General features: G+C 39.5%; 1 protein-coding gene across 3 annotated transcripts; it reads right to left on the bottom strand.

Moving 5' to 3' along the window:
* Nucleotides 1-279: 279 nt before the first annotated feature.
* On the bottom strand, nucleotides 280-12588 carry CUNH5orf46 (chromosome unknown C5orf46 homolog). 3 transcript variants are annotated; one of them, XM_045827508.1, is made up of 4 exons: nucleotides 12471-12562; nucleotides 8647-8809; nucleotides 4180-4233; nucleotides 1120-1252 (listed from the first exon to the last, which is right to left on the bottom strand). In XM_045827508.1, exons 1-3 carry the CDS (start codon nucleotides 12556-12558, stop codon nucleotides 4188-4190), a joined length of 297 nt encoding a protein of 98 aa, XP_045683464.1. In that variant the 5' UTR covers nucleotides 12559-12562; the 3' UTR covers nucleotides 1120-1252; nucleotides 4180-4187. The 3 variants fall into 3 exon arrangements, with proteins under 3 accessions (XP_045683454.1, XP_045683464.1, XP_045683473.1); XM_045827498.1 differs by lacking the exon at nucleotides 4180-4233 and having other exon boundaries at nucleotides 280-1252; nucleotides 12471-12588; XM_045827517.1 differs by lacking the exon at nucleotides 1120-1252 and having other exon boundaries at nucleotides 4065-4233.
* Nucleotides 12589-19288: the final 6700 nt, after the last annotated feature.

The raw sequence follows: 19288 nt of genomic DNA, 5'->3' as shown, positions 1-19288 counted from the left end.
TTTGCAATATATACGTATACCAAATTATCACTTTTATACCTTAAATTTATACACTATTTTATGTCCACTTCAACTCAATAAAGCTGGGGGAATAAAAGAAATTGGCCCAGTCTCTGGAGTGTGCAGACTGTGGGTTGTCTGAATTTGTTGTAGAATGTAATATGCATTTTTCAATATTTAGTAGCTGTTGACTCTTTGTTGAGCCATTTATATTATTAAAGGATCTTCGTGTTGCATGGAAACCTATCGTGGCTGCATAAAAACAGGAAGACAGTCAAACAAAAGATTTATTGAAAGTGCACTGGGGTTGTTTTCAGAGTAAAGGGCTTGGGAAGGACGGGACTCAGGTCAGCCCTGGAGAGCTCAGTAGCAGACGCAGGTTGATCCTCTGTTCCAGATGAGAGTGCTGCTGTCCTTGTCATCATGCCCTTCCTTTGCATGGTAAATAATTCTGGGAGGCTCCCTGGTTCAGCAGGGTCGGGTGGTAGAATGGTGTGATTCTCACTAACTGGTGAGAACCACAGTGATGGCCACCAGGGACCCACCTCTGTGCAGTGAAAGGGGTGATGGAGCCAGTGACAGGGCCGCACTAGACTTTTCCAGGAATCTTCTGTCCCAGACACTGCTCTTCTATGAGAATAATAAAGCCTCTGTGGCACAGCGATAACCTTGTCATTATATACATATATTTTAAAAAGGTTAGCTTTTCGTTTACTAGCTCAGGAGAACGAGCTTAAATATTTTCAAAAGACTTTCCAAAAAGATGCATGAAACTTTTATCTTCGAAACGTACACATTTTTTAGGGCTTAAGAGGATGTTCTTTGAAATCAGATTAAAATCCTCTTTTTATCATTTCTTGATCCTGTGACTTTGGACCTGGCCTTTGGTTTCCTTATTTTGAACCATTCTTTGGTTATTCTTGCTGATAATTCTTACATATTTAATATTTTCGCAGCATTAAAAAAGTTTAAACACCCTCAGGAAAAAATTGGTACCATCAATAAAAATCTTCTCAATGAACTTGGATGTGTGACACCCAAAGAGGACACATTTATTCTGACTTCTAGAAGCAAACATGCAAAGTCATGGTGCTCACAGTAAAGCTGCACTTGGTTGCGGTCAGAGCCCGAATCCTAAGAACTTGCTGGGAGGTGCTTTGAGGCCTGGGTCCTGGAGGCCGCGTGGTGCAGAAGAACTGGAAAAGTAGGATCTGGCAGCCTTGGGATTGTTCTGGAGCCCTGTAGGTGTGTCCTTACAAACACAAGCCAGACAGAGGGAAACAGTTACCAGCTAGAGAGGGTTTATGATTGAAGAAAAATACAAAGATCTTTTAATCTTTTTTTTTCAGATTGTTATGCCTCTGAGCTTCAGAATGTGAAATCAACTATAATATATATTTGAGGAAACAGGCAAGAACAACTCCAAAAATGCAAGAAATGTAGGGCAGGAATCAGCAACAGGGAAGAAGGGCAAATGCACAAAGGTTATGCATAGGAATGAAGTGAATCATCAGTTTCACTTTGAGTTTCCAGGTAGGGAGGGAACAAAAAGAAATAGGCCAACTGACACATATACTACACTCAGAAAGGAGGAGGCAGTCCTTAGGAAAGCCAAATTTTCCCCTTCAAAGTCCTAAAATTCAAAATTCTTTTCCAATAAGACTTCAGAGAGTAGATGTTGAGTGATATCCATGCCCAGCTGCAGTTTTATTCATCAGCCACTTGTGAATTACCTATTAAGTGTACTTTCTCCAAGGCAGGACCAAGGCACTTTATCACACCTTTGTCACTTCTCTCCACAGTCCCTGAGGTACGGTGTGCTAGGTGATAGCCTAGACCAGCGATTGTCAACCTTTTTCATCTTGTGGCACCCATAAACTGATTCCTAAAATTCTGGGGCACACCAGAAAATACATTTTTTGATGATCTGACAAAAAAAACTAATTTTGATTCATCCACACCAGATGGCTATTATTGTGTTGGCTGTTATCATTTTTTATCTGACCATGTATGGAAAAAGAGGTCAGTGCCCCTGACTAGATAGTCAGGTATTGCATGTTTGAAAAATTCTTGGTGGCACACCAGTTGAAAACCTCTGGCCTAAGCTATCAGCTTCTCAATGACTGAGCTGTGTTACTCATCTTGGTAGCACTGGCAGAATATGACCCATGGTAGGCATGGATTAAGTAAGCATTAAAGGAATGTATGTATAAGAAAGAGGCGTAGGTGGCAGGAGGAAGATGAGATTATATCTATCTATCTATCTATCTATCTATCTATCTAAATTTAGGAAATAATCTAGAACTTTGGCTAAATGTTTTATGCTGGAAAAACAGGTATTTCTCTGAATCACTTGCTTTTAGTGTGATGATTTGCTTTTGATTAGATGAGGCAATTATCACACAAAGGACACTTTTGAAACTACTTATTAAATGTACAGTCACCAGGGTTTAAGGAGGTACACGTAATTAAACCATCCAAAATTTAATCTCTGCTGTAGAGGCTTCCTGCCCTGAGGCTAAATTTCTTTACCTCCCTAGATTGAGCCATTTCCCTTTGCCCATCAGGGCCCATTGTTTCCCAGATCTACTCAAAGCTTTTTAGGCGCAGCTAAAAACAAAACAATTCTGGCCTTAAGATCTGGACCAATTAAGTCCCTCACATTTTTAATAATAAGGAGTATAGAGAGGCTCAAGGAGGACAAATGACCTCCCCATGGTCCCGTAACCAGTTAGTAGCCAAGTTAGAAGTTGAATTTGCTGCTTCTTTATGCCTTTTGCTCTTCCTAACTCCTTCATGTTGCCTCTCTGTTGGATTGCCTCCTACACTGAACTCTAGGAAGGCACTCCACGGATTCTGCTGGTGGGCACTAATGGATAGCAGTACGTACCAACAGTCTGAATGAAGGCGAAGGGTTAGGGCACGTGCAATAAGAGCTGGGCTGTTCCCTGAGAAGATGTGAATGGGGAGATGCAAAAGGAGCTTAGGTGGCGTGGGGGTGAGAGTCAGGAGTGCTAGGGCTAAGTATGTCTTGATTCCAGGGCCCAAGCCTGATTTCCATCTGTCAGAGCTTATGGAAAAGGAGGGGCTACGTTCTGGGATAACATAATAGTGGCTTTCTGAGCTTGCACTCATCACACCCACATTATGAAATGGAGCAGAAGAGGAGAGACATGTTCCCAGGTCAGGTATGAAATGGAATTTGGGAAAGACCATGCCTCCTGGAGATGGCAATGAGATAACTCAACTAACCAGAGGTGTAGTGGTTATTTCCATGGGCCCCTTGAGGCATGTCTGAAGTCAGACAGCTTAATCACTGTTTTCTACTGCTTTCACCTACATTATTTTCATTTGTTCTCCACTAGCACTGTGGGTTAGTGAGGAAGCATGGAGTCTGGGACCAGGCTGCTCGGGTTCAAATCCTCCCCTCCTCCCTTATAACTTGGCCAATACATAAATATCCCTGAGTCTTGGCTTTTTTATTTAGAGAATTTAAGGATAACAATACCTATTTTAAATAGGGATGTTAGCATTAAAGTAGGTAGCACATATATATAGCACTTAGCTTAATGCCTAAAACGGAGTAAGTACTCAGTTAATGCTAGATACTGATATAATTCTTTTCCAGCTCTATAGTTCTGTGTTTATATTTCACTATCCATTCTCAGAATTGGATAAGAGAACAGCAAACATTTTTGAGCCCTCCAAACATATTGTGTGTACATAAATCTGACTCAGTGGGATTAGGGAGCGTGCCAGTCCTTCCTCCTGGAATTAGGTTCAGCAAATCTGACTCTTCTTGTGAGTGACGATGGCCTGATCACCTGGGCCCTTAGACTTTATCATCCCATCATTTCACAGCTCGGGTGTGCAGGAAACAAGTTCCTCGCAGAGCTGTGACAGGAACCAGGTCTCCTCACTCCCTGTGCTTACTTGTTTCACTCACAATAGTGCCTCCTCCCTTAATCCTTACGGCATTCTCATTTTTAACATGATTAAAAATCTATTTAAAATTCATCTTTAAAAACTCCAGCATGGACAAAACAAAACCAGAAAGAATACAGTTTTTCTGCTTGTAGGTAGGCATGGGTGTCCAACTTTATTGAATAAAGTCAGATTGACCAATTTTTCTTTGTCTTGGAGACTATTATTAAGTTGTAAATTGTTAATTAAAATCACCTGGGAGGTCACTTTGATGAATGTTCTTGTTTAGCATCAAATTCCACAAAATCTCTTGAAAAGAAAAAATAAAGAGAAAAAATTAATTATAATTTAGACTAAATAGAAATGTTAGAATGAGCACCAGGGTGTCTTATAATGTTTGAACTGTACTTTACTTTTCCAGATTTTTCTATGTCAGAAAGAAGTAAGATCTAAGATTCCCCTAATAGTTCATAGCTGAAAAGACATTTATGTATAATTATCTCTTTAAATATTTAAAAAGTCTATTAATTAGGTGTTTACTCAAATACATACTTATATATACATGTATTTTGATATATTTGTTCAGTAATATATCCCCAGCACCTAGAACAATGCCTGGCACGTAGTATAAATTAATAAATATCGGTTGAATGAAAAAATGAATGATTTTATCTCCTTTTACATATGAAAAAAACCTCTGAAGTTCAAAGAGATTAAACAAGCTAAGTCATATGGCTGATAAACTGCAAGGCAAAGTCTAAAATTTAGATCTCTAGAATCATGAATTAGTGCCAGAAGCACTGTGGTCTACTGTTCAAGGATTGGGTACGAGGCAGCTGCTGAGAAGGTAAAAGATGACTTAAAAGTGGTCTGTGAGGAGGTTACAGTCCAGTGGAGAAAACAGTTGCATTGAGACACAAGTAACTTAAAATGATGGGGGAAGAAGCTGCTATGAAGGTTTCTACAAAACATTATGAAATCCCAGAGCATGAATACCTTAAGTTTTTAAATTGTGGAGGTCTGTGATGTCTCTGGAGAGCTTGTCTTTGAATTGGACTTTAGAAAACCATTAGACTTGTCAGGGGAGGAGAAAAGAGTTGGGGATTGCAGGCCAGGCATTGCTGGCAGAGGGAGAAGCACATTCAAAGATATTGGCAGTTTATACAAATGTGACCCACTCTGAAACAGAAATCAATTGTTATTAGGACATCAGGTGCTTGGATGCATGAGTGAAAGAGATGATTGAAGGGGATATAAGCCTCAGAGAAGAACCTTTAACACCAACTGAATATGTTTGCTCTGATTTTGTAGGCAAAGGAAATTCATGAAAGGAGTTTAAGCTTGGCAATGATAGAACCAACTATGTGTTTCTGTTATATAACCCTGGGAGTAGGTTGAGGATGGATGGGAGTGAGTATGGATAGAAACAGTGAAATGAATTAACTACCAATCTAATTAAATGATTGCAGGAAAGATGATGAAGGACTGGACTAGCCAACAAGTCAGTGGAGTTAAAGAAAAGGAATAGTATGGGGAAAAAAGTTAGCCCTTCAATATTCAGAATTAGGTGAAGTTGGCGATGAGCAGGCAGCATCCCAGGAGACCCCAAGGTTTCTGGATTTTGGGTGAGAAGGGATGTACCTTACTGAGATAAGGAACATGGGGCAGGGAACAGGTATGTACTGAGATGTTGGGCTTGCATTTAGAACAGCTGAATTTGAGATGTTGATGGAAAACTTAGGTGGGATTTTGTAGTCAACAACTAGTCACCTTAGTCTGCAGCTTAGAAAAAGGAGTGCAATAGATGTTTGAATTTGGAACTCATTAAATTGCAACTAGTAGTCCCAATGTGAACGCTGAGATGTGAAAAAGCAGGCAGGCTACGTTTGGAGCCTTGAGGAGGATTGCTGTCCAAGGCACAGAGGCATGAAGAAAAGTCAAACGAAGAGAATGAGAAAGGATGGCTAGAGGTAAGGAGAGAACCAGGAATGTGTCATGGAAACCCAAGGGATTGGAGAAATTCACAAGAATTGAAGGCTTCTCAAAGGGGACCAGGATCCAGTTTACATTGCTCTAAGATAATCCAGAAGGTGGGCAGAGGGAGCAGGTGGAGGGAGCAAGCCGGCCTATTCGCTGACCTAAAAGTAAATATCTAGCCTTTATTATGTGCTTGACACAGTACTTAGGCACCAGATATGTTGGAAAAATAAAGCAGGATTTTCACTATATGAAGTTTCAACATTCCTGTCATTCTCTCTAATCAAATCTATTTAGTCCTTGAAGGTCCAAATTGCATCTCACCTTTGCCAAAACCACTCCCCTAAGCATTCTGGCTGCAGTGACAGTTTTTTTTTCCTCTAGAAATTACCTATAATATTTGGCTGATATTTATCTTATTTGGCATTTTAATTATCATTACATCTGCTCATGTTATCTTACTGTCAAATCTGCAAATTCTTTGAGGAGGACAGACTTATGGTCTAGATTTTCCCTTCACAATCCCTGCCCCTACTTTGTATGTATTAAGTGCTTAGGAATACATCTTGATGGTCTCCTCTCATTCTCCATTTCCCATTATATTTATGGTCATCCCTTGGAGAGAGGGGGGACAGCTAGATTTATTACCTTGAGCAAGGACTGCTATTCTTTTAACAAAGTTCCCTCAGGATTCCTCAGTCGAATTGGCACAGATGGGCTTTAGATCTGATCTCTAAGATAATTTCCCTTAATTAATTTAACAACTATTTACTGAGTACCTGATATAAGGTACTGTGCTATAGCAATGAGCTAGATAGAGTTGATCCCTACTTCCATGTTAAAAATATTTAATATTTTATATTAAAAATAAATAAATTATTTGAGATGGTGATACCTGTGATTATGACACTACGACAAGGTAAAGTGATGGGGAAGAACCAAGGAACGAAAGAAGACAGTGTTAATAAGAGTCATTATAGAGTAGTTTTCTGAGGAATTGACTCTTAGGTAAGCTTCAGGACGAAGAACTAGCCATGAGAAAAGTTTTAGGCAGAAATGAAAGCAATGACAGGAGGCCTCAAATGTCTGTGAGTTCCGGGAACAGAAAGAACATTATTTATTTAGAATATAATGAAAGAAATAAAATGGTAGAAGATGAAGTGCCATTTCTGAACCCAGAGCTGACTGCAATCTTTTAGTATGTTAGATAGTCAACTTTCAGGGTTAATAGAAGAAAAAGTGTTATTTTATATCTGGGGAATTCCCCAGGGGAGGAATAAAAAGAACTAGAATAGTTCCAACCGCCTACAATGCTATTGTTGTGATTTATAGCAATATGACTGTAACTCAAATCTAATCTGTACTTTGTACATCATGGTTACTACTCCTATTGTTTGCTTTTAAGTCCCCTCCTTGTTTGCATTAACAATTATGGGGACATGCCAGTTGCAAAAGCAGCCACAATAGAAAAATAACAATATAAAAATAAACATCTGTAAGCTTCAACATTTGTGCGTGAGGGCTGCATGCAGAATTCTGCCCATTCACATGGTACTATATTTATTTAAGCAGATCAGAGATTACAGAATGACCCCTGGTTACTTCTGTACACAGCAGTGGTTCTTAGTCTGTTATTGGTCATAGACCCCATTTGAGGAGCTAGTAAAAGTTAGAAGCATTTTCCTAGAAAATGCAAATAGTCACATTTACACAAAATATGAATAAAAATGTAAAGGCTATGCAACTCCTTCACACCCAGCCATGTGGCTCAGAACATATAATCAAAGGCTTTCAACATCTATTGTATAGCAGAATCATCAGAACCCCCTGAAAGCTTGTTAAAAAGCATATCCTTAGCTTTGTCCCAGGAAGGTGCAAGATGGAATAAAGGAGACTGCATTTTGTGTAATTTCTCCAGGGAATTCTGAAGCAGGTGAATAACAGCACACTTTTCCAAACTCTGCTCAGGGGGTTGTGAAGGAGAGGACTGGAGAGCAGAGGCTCAGAGAGGTGGAGGTTGAAAGTACCTGGAAATTCAGAATGAACTGGATCCCGGAGAGCTGAAGTCAGGGAGAGTAATATGGAGAGAATGAACAGTGCAAAGCAGAGTAGAAATCAGAGCTATGTAGACTGGAGTAAGATGCACTAGCAGTTGCGCCCAGGGGCTTGGAAGCAGGTAGAGAACATTGGAAAGATGTGTGATCTGCCACCAAGGAAAATTCCTCATGATCAAAACACTCACATAGATTGTCTGTGAGGACAGATTAGCAACCATCTCTAACCCTTTTGGGTTACTTCAATTACAGGCAGGACTCATCACAACTGTAGCTGTTGAACACACCATTACCTACCACCTTCACCAAAGAATTACAGGGTCTGCACTGGATGGGTACTTTATTCCTCTAACTCTAAAGATAAGCAAACTGAGGCCCACAGAGAGGGAGCGCCTTGCCCGAGATCACCCAGTGAGGGAGCACCTGTGCGCAGACCAGAACCTGGCTCCCTGGCTCCTGGCTGGTGCTCTTCCTCCTCCTTACTGGGTCCTGAGATAAAAATATTTTACAGAACTGCCTGATGGGAATATGCTCACCCCAAAGAGTTCAGGGAAATAAGACTTAAGGGCACACTTTTCGATTAAAATAATACATTGGCATGCACCACGAATTTGATTCTCATTCATTTTAGTGCAATGTGGTCATTACCAACAGTGAACTAGACACAGGCAAGGCTTATCTCAGTACTTACTTGCGCTTTATCACGGAGCCGAGGAAGAGTGACACCGCATCCTCAATGATCTCTCTGCCCAAGACATTTAGGAATCTGGGGAAATCTGGCTTTGGCATTTTGCCCGAGTCATCTGACTCGTTGTCTGGGTTGTCTGGCTTGTCTGGCTTGTCTGGCTTGTCATCTGAAAAACACAACAGAATCTCAGAAGCAATTCTCAGCAACAAGAATGCAATGTCTCTCTTCTTTGTAGGGAGCCCCTAGTGCCCATGTACCCCCACTAATTAACTTAGGAGCCTCATGTAGTTGGGTTTATTCGATATTTAATGCATACCCAATGAAAGTCTTTACATGCATTATATCACTTATTCTTGAAAACAATCAAACAGACCAACAGACATTGATTCTCTGGTAGATGTTGTTCCCGTTCCTGGAGAAAACTGAAGCTCATGGAGGCTAAGTCACTTGGTCAGAGTTAAGAAGCCTTAAATGCCAGTGCCAGGATTAACATGCAGAATGTCTGGTTTCATTTCAATAGCATGGTCTCTTTCTCCATGTGATCCCTGGGCCCATGGTAATGATAATAATGAAGATGAAATAATCATGAGTAGCATTTGTTGACCACATACCCTGGGGTGTGTATATTTTTGCTCACTAAACTAAGAAGTTGAAAAGATTAGGTGACTTGAAGAAGATTCACCAATAGCAAGAGAAGATGCAACTGTAACTGGAGACCTCTTACTCTTGAGTCTTAATCAAGAGTCTTGGCTCCTTTAGAATGAGGCCAAGGATCCAGTGAATGAGGCTGGAGGTTGCTGGCATGCAAGTTCTCTTGTGTGGGGGGCCCTGCTTTACTTAGTGGTCTAATGATTCAGGAGATCAGACGGAATGAAAGAGGAGCAATTAGCAGCCACCTGCGGCCTCCCCACTCAACCCTGGTGCCAGGATGGAGTAGGATCTTTGTCATTTTATTTCATTATAGCCTTGCAAGTAGTGCTGCTGGATTTTGTAAATAAAAACACAGGAGACCCAGTTAAAGCTGAATTTCAGATAAGCAATAGTTTTCCACATAAGAATGACCCATGCAATATTTAGAGCATACTCAAACTAAACAATTACTCATAGTTTGTCCAAAACTCAAATTTAATTGAATGCCCTATATTTTATCTGCAATCCCACAAGTTTTGACTTAAGAAGTTCCTGCTTCTAGGGAATGTACCCAGGACTCTAAATGGAAAAGGTATAACTAGGTTTTTGTGTGGAGGTAGTCACTTTATGTTAGAAGTCTTACATCTATATTATACTCTAAAATAGAAACTCTTAGTAAAAAGATATGGCCTTTAGTACTACAAACATTTATTGCTTACTATGCCACAACAAAAGATTTGATAGAAACAGCAGTCTAGGATATATAACCAGAATTAATGTACTAATCACCAAGTGTTCATTCATTCAGTTGTTGGTTTTTTTTTCATTCAACAAGCTTTTTTTAAATTCTGAGCCTACTATCATGTACATAGCATATGCTAAGAGTTAAGGTAAAAACAGCCGTATATGGAAATGAGCCTACACTGTAAAGTGCAGCGTGACCACAGAGACCAGAATAGTTTTTTTTTTTTCATGGGAAGGGGGAGCAAAGAGAGGGCGTATTTGTGATGCTGGGCCTCTTGGCCAGATACTGGGACTGTGCTTCCGTAGCATGCCTTCACCCTTACACAACTCGATGACGGTACTGCAGTTTTACAGGAGAGAAACAAGACTTGCAGAAAAGTTATATGGCTCACCTGCAAACACACATCTAGAAAGTGGCTGAGCCAGGTTTTAACCTGTTTTTTTTTAACTCCACAGACCTTGTTATTTACATATAATAATACTTTCAAGCAATTATCCCCTGAAGATATTTACCAGGCAGAAAACAGAGGTTCCTTGCATAAAAACTGAATTTTTTTGTGTGTTCCTGCCTACTTGACTTTGTTTTTTAAATATAACACTACATGCAAAGGAGCTCTGGATTGGAGTGTGTGAAGATCAGATCCTTGGTCCCCAGTCCTTGGACCATGTATATATTGAGTAGATTAGGGTCTGGTGGATCATATGTTTTGGAGTCCTACATACTTCATGTGTTCAAAAGATTACCCATGTAACCTTGCATACAATGCTTGACATACTTTCAATTCCTCATCATGTTTTTAGGATCAAAAGGTGTTTCATATATCATTCATATATATCATATATGTATACATATCATTTCTTATATATACCACTTATCATAATACCAGACTCAAAGTAAGCCCACAATAAATGACTGCAGTGTTATTACTACTATTATTAAAATAATAACAAACAATTCATAGTAGCCCTCTTCTCTAGTGCTTTTGGAGATCATGAAAATTAAAAAATGTTAAAATATTAAGAAATTTGAAAATGTTAGAAAACAAAAATAAATAATAATAAAATTAAGAAATGTGATTTACTAGAAACTAGTGATCAAAGCCAATAGTTGAATATTTTCTCTTTTCAAATTTGGGATAACTCTTTTTTACATTAGCTACTTGGTTGAGTTTCACAATCAACATAATCATAAAGTTCTTAAAAAATGCAGTAATGCTGATACTGGTATAGTTTTTATAATCTACAAGTGATTACAAAAGCATATTCATCTGATCTGGTGAAATTTATAGTTATCCCATTTTACAGATGAAGAAACTGAGGTTCCAAGCAGTGAACTGATTTACCCAGAGTTCACGAGAGACAGAGCTGGGACTGATCTTTAGGATGTCAGTCTCACCTCTCACTCCACCAGGGTGATTCCTGTAGGAGTGGATGGACGCAGTAGTCTCTAAGGCCACCTCTGTTGTTCTGTTGTGGTGTGGGCCTATGTGCTGTGCTGGTGCACAGTGGGTGGCTGAGGGTGAGTTCTGCCACATTACATTTAAAACAGTTTCAAGGGCAGTATGTGCACTGTCTGTGTTTTCTGACCTGTCATTCTGAATAGAGACAAGTCAAGAGCTCACTGGCTTCTACAGACCAAAAAGGAATGAATTATTGAGAATTCTGCATGCTGCCTTGTGGTCCTCTGTGTGCTGGAAACAGGCATGAAAGTAGATACTTATTTATGACAGAAACAACCAAGGGACTTCAGTTTTAGTCCGAGGTGTGTCACCACTACCAGTGTCTCCACTCAAGTAACTTTCCCTTTGCAAGTGTGGTTTATTAACCCACAAACTGGAAAATAATAAAACTACATGTGTGCAGAACAGGATTATTATGAGAATTAAATGATAATGCACAATAACAATAACAGTTAATATTTATTGGTGCTTGTTACGGACCAAGTAGTTTTCTAATTTTTTGTCTCTTTTATTTAATTTTTCGTGATAAATTTATGAGAAAGCTAACTGTTGACATTTTATTTCACATGTGAGGCCCAGAGAAGTTAAATAAAATGCCTGAAGTCACATTTCTGATTAGTTGTGAAGTCAGGCCTAGGAGTCTTATTCCAGAGTACATATTCTTCACCTTTGAACATTATCAGTTATAACTATCCAAAAACAAACACTCTTGGCTCTCTGATAATATAATAGTGTCATTATATCACAGAATACATAAGGAAGAAATCATTTCATACTTCACACGTTCACTAAGGATGGAGGATGTAACTGAAGCACATTGAGTAGAAATCCTGCATTTTCTGTGTTGGAAGAGCTGCCTCTGGACTCCTAGGCCAGTGCCCAAAGGCCCCTCCCCCTCTCGCCCTTCAGGTTCTGGATCAGTGCCGTCAGCCAGCTTCCTCTGACCAGAGCTAACTACTGCACACTGCCAGAGCTGCGACCGGAAACACTTACCGGCATGGCAAGTCAGGATTAAGGCAAGCAGTCCCAGGACAATTGTCACCCGAAGCACTGAGACAGCCATGTTTGTAGCACTGGGCATTGGTAGAAAGTGTCCCAAAGCACCTGTTGCCTTGCTCCATTTATAGGGCATTTGCAGGTGACATCATCTGCTACGGAATTTACGATGTTGCACAAGATTTCTACACCGCTTGTTCTTGGATCTGATGAGTCCTGCCCTATCTTTCAAACCTAGTTTTTCCTATGGGGAAAGAGAAGACTTCTTGGTTTTTCTAATGTGTATGTATAAAGTGACACTGCAGTAACTCTTTTGGAGGTAGTTCCCATGCCAGCATTGACAATTAGATGGGTATCAGACAGAACTATTATGCAGTGCCAACAAGCAAGTAGTAAATAAGATTGGCAGGTGTGCCTAGTCCCTCCCATCCTCATGCTCTGAGCTAATTACTTGTCCTCACCTGAGCATTCCCATTCACACCCTCATGCCACCCCCATGCCTTTGTTCATGCTCTTTATTTTTCTTGCAGTATCTTCCCCTTCATCTCCCCTTGCAGTATACCTGCTATTCCTCAGGCTCAGGTTCCAATGCTCCCTTCTCTGTGAACCTTTGTGATGACTCTTCCACCCTACTCCACAGAGTTACTTGCTCCATCATCTGTTGCAAAAATGCTTGGACTAATGTTTGAGAACTCAGTACTTTAATAGTTCTCTTCTAGCCTCTGGATCTCTCTGTGTTTTTAATCGTTTGTTTGTTTGTTTTAGACAGAGGGGGAGGGAGGGAGAAAAAGAAGGAGAGAAACATCAATGTGTTTCTTGCATGCCCCCTTCTGGGGGGACCTGGCCTGCAACCCAGGCATGTGCTCTGACTGGGAATCCAACCAGTGACCCTTTGGTCCGCAGGCCAATGCTCAGTCCACTGAGCCACACCAGCCAGGGCTAGCCTCTGGATCTCTTAAGTTCAGAATGTTTTATTCACTCCACAACCCTCAAGAAGCCTAATATTGTTCTGGGCACTGGCCTCAGCTTTGACTTCCTTGGGAAGCTTCTTCTGGTTTTTCCAAAAAGAACTGGGTGTTTCTCTCCTGTATCTAATAGGTGCCTGATTATATGTCTCTGCCAATAGGCTGGAGGCTCCTTGAGGGCAAGGTTATCTTTACCAGAGTTGAATGCACATTACTTGAGGCATATAGCAAACATTAAAAGTGATAATAAAATGATTTCACACAATGAAAAGAAATATTGGATTTAAAATGCTGCCATGTATTTCAGATGTAAAACATCCTTCCTTTTGGATATAAATGCTTAAGGGGATAACATTTGTTTCAAGTCTAGATGATACTGGCTATCCTGAGGAATGCTGTAAGTTTGGTTCTTTGAGATGAGGACTTGGGGCTTCCTAAGCTTACAGTTTGACCAAAGCTTATATGTTGTGACTGCCAGAGGGCCCTTCTAATAAATGGTGAATTATCTGAGGTTTAGAAAAAGGAAGTTTGTCTAGTGTCACAGAGCCCATGGGAGGACATGGCCCTCTTTCTCCCGGTTTCATACTCTTTACAGGGCACCAAACTGCACTCAAAAGCCGTCAAACAGCTCTGCTTGGATCCTTCCATGTTTCTCCATTTTATCCTCTCAAGAAGGCACTGATCCTGTCTTTACTGAAGAGTTGTGACCTAGAGATAGTGGTCCACGGTGGGGAGTTTGCAGAGTTAGAATGATGCCACTAAAATCACTGCTTAGACCTGAGCACTGGGCATGTCCAAGGGGCTAGTGGAGAAATAACATTCACAGGTTCTCTATTAGCCATGGACCTTGACGACCTGTGGCTTTACTCACTTGGGAAAGGGTAGCAAGACCTCTTACTTTGCACAAGCTTTGAGCCCTCAGGGTTTAACCAGCCTAGAGGGGGCATATTTCCTAATTCACTATACGAACACTGCATAGGCAGGCAAAAGCTCTGTATACTGCAACCTAAGAGAGAGGCCTGGTGGCTTCTCAAAGACATCAGCTAAAAGGGGCATGAAGCAGGTGCATTAGGTGGTCTGGCATCAAGGAAATAGCACCAGCCCGAGGGTAGGGGTAACTGGTTTCTATTCCTGTCAGTGCTGCATGACTCCCTCCCTGTGTGACCTGGTTAAACACTGGCCGGGCTGGGTATTCGGTTTTCTCTGCTGTATTTTCTTCTTGCTCCTTGGTTTATTACTTTTAGCTTTCTGTTTTGGCTATAGTATCTCTCCTTTAGTGAAAACTTCTGTAACCCACTAATCCAACTCAGATCCCTGTATTATAATCTTTTTTACTCTCTGTATTCTTCCTTACTGGGATTTAAATATTATTTTTTTGTTTGACTATTTAATGTCTCCCTTTCCAAGAGATATCAGATTCCAGGATGGAGGGATTCTGGTCTATGTCATTCATGGAGACAGCTCTTGTTTTTTAAGACAGCACTTTATACGTGCAAAATGATTTTGAGAAGAGAAGCCTGGACTCAGGTAATATGGTAGTTCCCACAGTTATTATCTGTGTGACCCTGGCAAGTGATTGATACCACTCTAAGTCTCAGTTTCCTCATCTGTAAAATTGGGACATAGTATAATTTCATGCTTATTTATCTGCACTATTAATAGAAGTTAAGAAGCTGTGACTTACCCTCCATTGGCATAAGCAAATGAATTTGACTTAAAGTAGAGGGAAAAGTAGATTAAGAAAAATGATCTTACCCAAGCTGGGGAGAGGAAGATGAGGACCTTCTCCCAGAATGCCACTCTAATTTAGTAAGAAGACACAAGAATAAAAGGCAAAAAGAATGCTTTAATTCTTGTGGACATCTCCATGCATAACTGAAAGTCCGATCAGAGTTCTTTCCTGGGGTAGGAAGGAGCTTCAGTCTGGGTGGAAATGGCATAGAGACATTCTGATGTGTGTGTCATGGTTAAAAACTTGGGCGTTGGGATCAGATAGGACTGGCTTTTTGTTGCAGTTTTGCCACACACAAGTTGTGTGACCCTGTGACCTTAGAAATATTTTCTAATTTCTTTATGCCTTGGATCCGATGTCTGAAAAATGGGAATATGCTGTCTCTCAGAGGTGATATAAAGATTGGTTCACAAAATACATGCAAACAGCACAGTACCTTGTACATGCTAAGTAAAAAATAAATGGTGGGCTTACTCTGTTCTGTTCTGTCCTATCCAATCCTATCTGTCTACCTTGGGTTGACCCAGAGGAGGGAATGACAGCCATGCCAGCAGAACTAGGACTCTTAATAATAATAACAATAATAGGCTAATGTTGTTAATTGTTGCCAGGTACCAGACTAGATGCAACATAACAATAAAGCTGTTGGGAGGTGGCCATAATTATCCTAATTTTATATAAAGAAATTTATGTTCAGAGAGGTTAAGTAATTTTTCATGGGTTACAAGTCATGTTTGAATTAGAGCAGGGAATTGAACTTAAGGGCATGTGACTTTAAAGTGTGTGCTCTTAACTATTACATTATGTTGTGTGGGCACATGCTGAGTACAGACAGCTCCTGGCAAAAAGCCTGGGCCACACAAAGAACGCTGCAGTCAGGCCTGTTTGTCCACAGATTAGTCTATGTCTCCTCTGTCTTTCCCATTATCTCTAGATTTCTCGTTGCCCACACCATGACCTCTGTTTTAGCTCAATTTGATGTATCAGATGTGCAGGGTAGGGAGGCCTTCTTAATCCTTGGAAGGAAGTGAACTGGACACAAGGCTGCAGAATGAATACAAGATGCTCGATTAAATTTGAATTTCAGATATACAGCGAATAATTATTTTTGTAAAAGTATGTCCCAAATATTTTATAGGACATATTTCTCTTTTAAAAATGTTTGTTGTTTAGCTGAAATTGAAATTTAACTGGGTAGTCTGTACTTTTACTTGCTGAATTGGGAGTGTATTCTTACATTAAATCTCAGATAAGGAGTGAAGGAAAGATTTAGGAGGTCATTTTTATCTTTTAAAAAATATATTTTATTGATTATACTATTACAGTTGTCCCATGTTCCCCCCTTTATTCCCCTCCATCCTGCACACCCCTTTTAGTTCATGTCCTTGGGTCATACATATAAATTCTTTGGCTTCTACATTTTATCTTTCTAAAACATAAGTATATTTGCCCCCTGTTACTTCCCCTCTCTCATAATGTCCATGGCTTCTTACCGCATGTAGACAAAGCTATTCATATTTTATTCTCAGTCAACAGTTCCAGCTGTATCGTAGTCATAGTATAGAATGTCTTAGAGCACAGGGTCTGCAGTCAGGTCGCTGGATGGCATCTCTGACTGTATCAGGGCTGACATTTCCCTGGCAGGTGCTGGAATGCTGACACTGGTTGTTTCTCTCTAGTCCATGATGAAGGGTCAGTATCTGCTATTTATTCTATCAACCTGTTAGTTTTGCTTGGACTATCCAACTCTGACCAACCCACCCTTCAAATATCACATCCTTCAGAAAAACATCATGACCACATCTCTGACCCAACCCATGGCAAAATCAATCACTTCTGCTATATGCTCTCTCTGCAATACCTCTATTATAATATGTATTACATTGAATCATAAGTTATTGTTTTATTTTCACCACCTTCATTAAGTTACAGGCTCCTAAATCATAAGCCATCCTTGTTTATCCTCGGATACCGTTTGCCCCCAACTATGGCTGGCAAGTAGACAGTGCAGAGCAAATGCAGTGGGTATCCCATGGATGCTCATTAAATGTGTGAGTGGACAGTTGGGGCCAGTGGCTGGAGGTGATTCCAGAGCCCCACTGGAGTGAGAGGCAAAGCTAAGGCCAATAGATCTTTTTTTAGATCTTTCCTTCTCTAGCAATGCCCAGTCCTTTTTATTCTATCTATCCTAGCAGGTGTGAAGTGTGATCTAATTTTGGTTTTGATTTGTATTTCCCTCATAGCTAGTAATACTGCATATCATTCATTCATTATACTTATTGGCCCACTAATTTTATGAAACCAACACTTCCCTTATACCAAAGTCAGAAGAAGAAGCTACAAGAAAATAAAATTACAGCTCAATATCCCTCAGAAATATAAACATAAAAACCCCAAAGAAAACACAAGCAGGTAACATAAGTAAGGTTTATACCTGGAATGCAAAACTAGTTTAATATTTGACAAAATCTATCAATGCAATTTACTATACTGATAGATGAAAAAGAAAAAAGTATATGGTCATCTCAACAGATACAGAAAATAATTTAACAAAATTCAGTATTTGTTATATGCACTTACCCCTCAGTAAACTAGAGATAAAAGGGGATTTCCTCAATCTGATGAAGAGTACCTACAAAACATCCATTGCTGATACCATGCTTAATGTCTAAAGATGAATGCATTCCCCCAAGTTCAGGAACAACACACCAATGCTCTCACTACTCATTTTTGATACTGCACCGGAGGTCCTTACTGGTGGGATATGTCAAGACAAAGAATGAAAAGGCATTCTGATAGGAAGGGAAGAAACAAAACTGCTTCTATTTATAGAAGACATGACTGTCTATGTGGAAAATCCCTGTCTACAAAACTGCCACTAGAACTGGGAAGTGCGTTTAACAAGGATGCAGGCAGAGCACAAGGTTAACATACAAAAACTAATCTCATGTCTTTGTACTTGCAAAGAACAAATGGAAATTGAAATTAAAATATATCATTTCCAACAGCATCAAAAAACATAATAAGTTAGGTATAAATCTAACAAAATATGTGCATGTTATATATGCTGATAAATATATAATTTTGTTGAAAGAAATAAAAAATTAAGAGATTTATTATGTTCAGAGATTGGGATACTAAATATTGCTAAGATGTTGATGTTTCTCTAAGTGATTTTGTATAGAAACTGACAAAGTGATTTTAAAATTTATGTAAAAGGCAAAAAACTGGAATAACCAAAACAATTTTGGAAAAAAACCCAAGTGTGAAGAATCACTCTAACTGATTTCAAGACTTCTATAAAGCTCAGCAATTACAGCAGTATTATATTGGATAAAGATAGGCATATTGTTGGGACAGAAATAGATAAATGATATATAAATATATTAAAATGATATATTTTAATTTCAATTTCCATTTGTTCTTTGCAAGTACTTATATGGTCAACAGATTTTCAATAAAGGTGCAGAGGTCATCCAATAAAGAAAATATATTTTTTTCAATATATGATGCTAAAATAATTGGACATCCATACACAAACTCCTCTATCATCTCCATTTGCACCTTGTACAGTTTATAAAAATCAATTATGAGTGTGTCACAGACCTATATGTAAAAACTTAAACTCTAAAATTTCTAGAAACAAATCTAGAGGAAAATCTTTGTGTCCCTGGGTTAGACACAGATTTCTTAGATATGCCACCAAAACAAGACCAACACACACAAAAGGACACTATTAAGAAAAAAAAAGGCAAGCCACAGACTAAGAAAAAACTTGCACATCTACTAAGGATTTAATCATATAGCCAGATCTATAAATTATTTTCAAAACTAATAGGAAAATAACCAGACTTTTAGAAAGGGCAAAATATTTGGATAGGTACTTCATCAAAGTAGAGATAAGGATAACAAATAAACACATGAAGAGATGTGCTGCACCATATGTCATCAGAGAAATGCTGATTAAAACCACAACAAGGTATCACTACCCACGTATCAGGATAGCTACAAATAAACAAAAACCTGAGAAAGGTAAGTGATAGAATGTGCAGAGAAACTGGAGCTTCCGTATGTTGCTGGTGGGAATATAAAATGGGAGAAGTCTGGCAGTTTCTTAT

The sequence above is a fragment of the Phyllostomus hastatus genome, unplaced genomic scaffold (genome assembly GCF_019186645.2).
Source record: "Phyllostomus hastatus isolate PE091 unplaced genomic scaffold, TTU_PhHast_1.1 phas_contig_150, whole genome shotgun sequence".
In the NCBI taxonomy this organism is placed as follows: Eukaryota; Metazoa; Chordata; class Mammalia; order Chiroptera; family Phyllostomidae; genus Phyllostomus; species Phyllostomus hastatus.
This window is presented reverse-complemented; position numbering and strand designations above follow the sequence as displayed.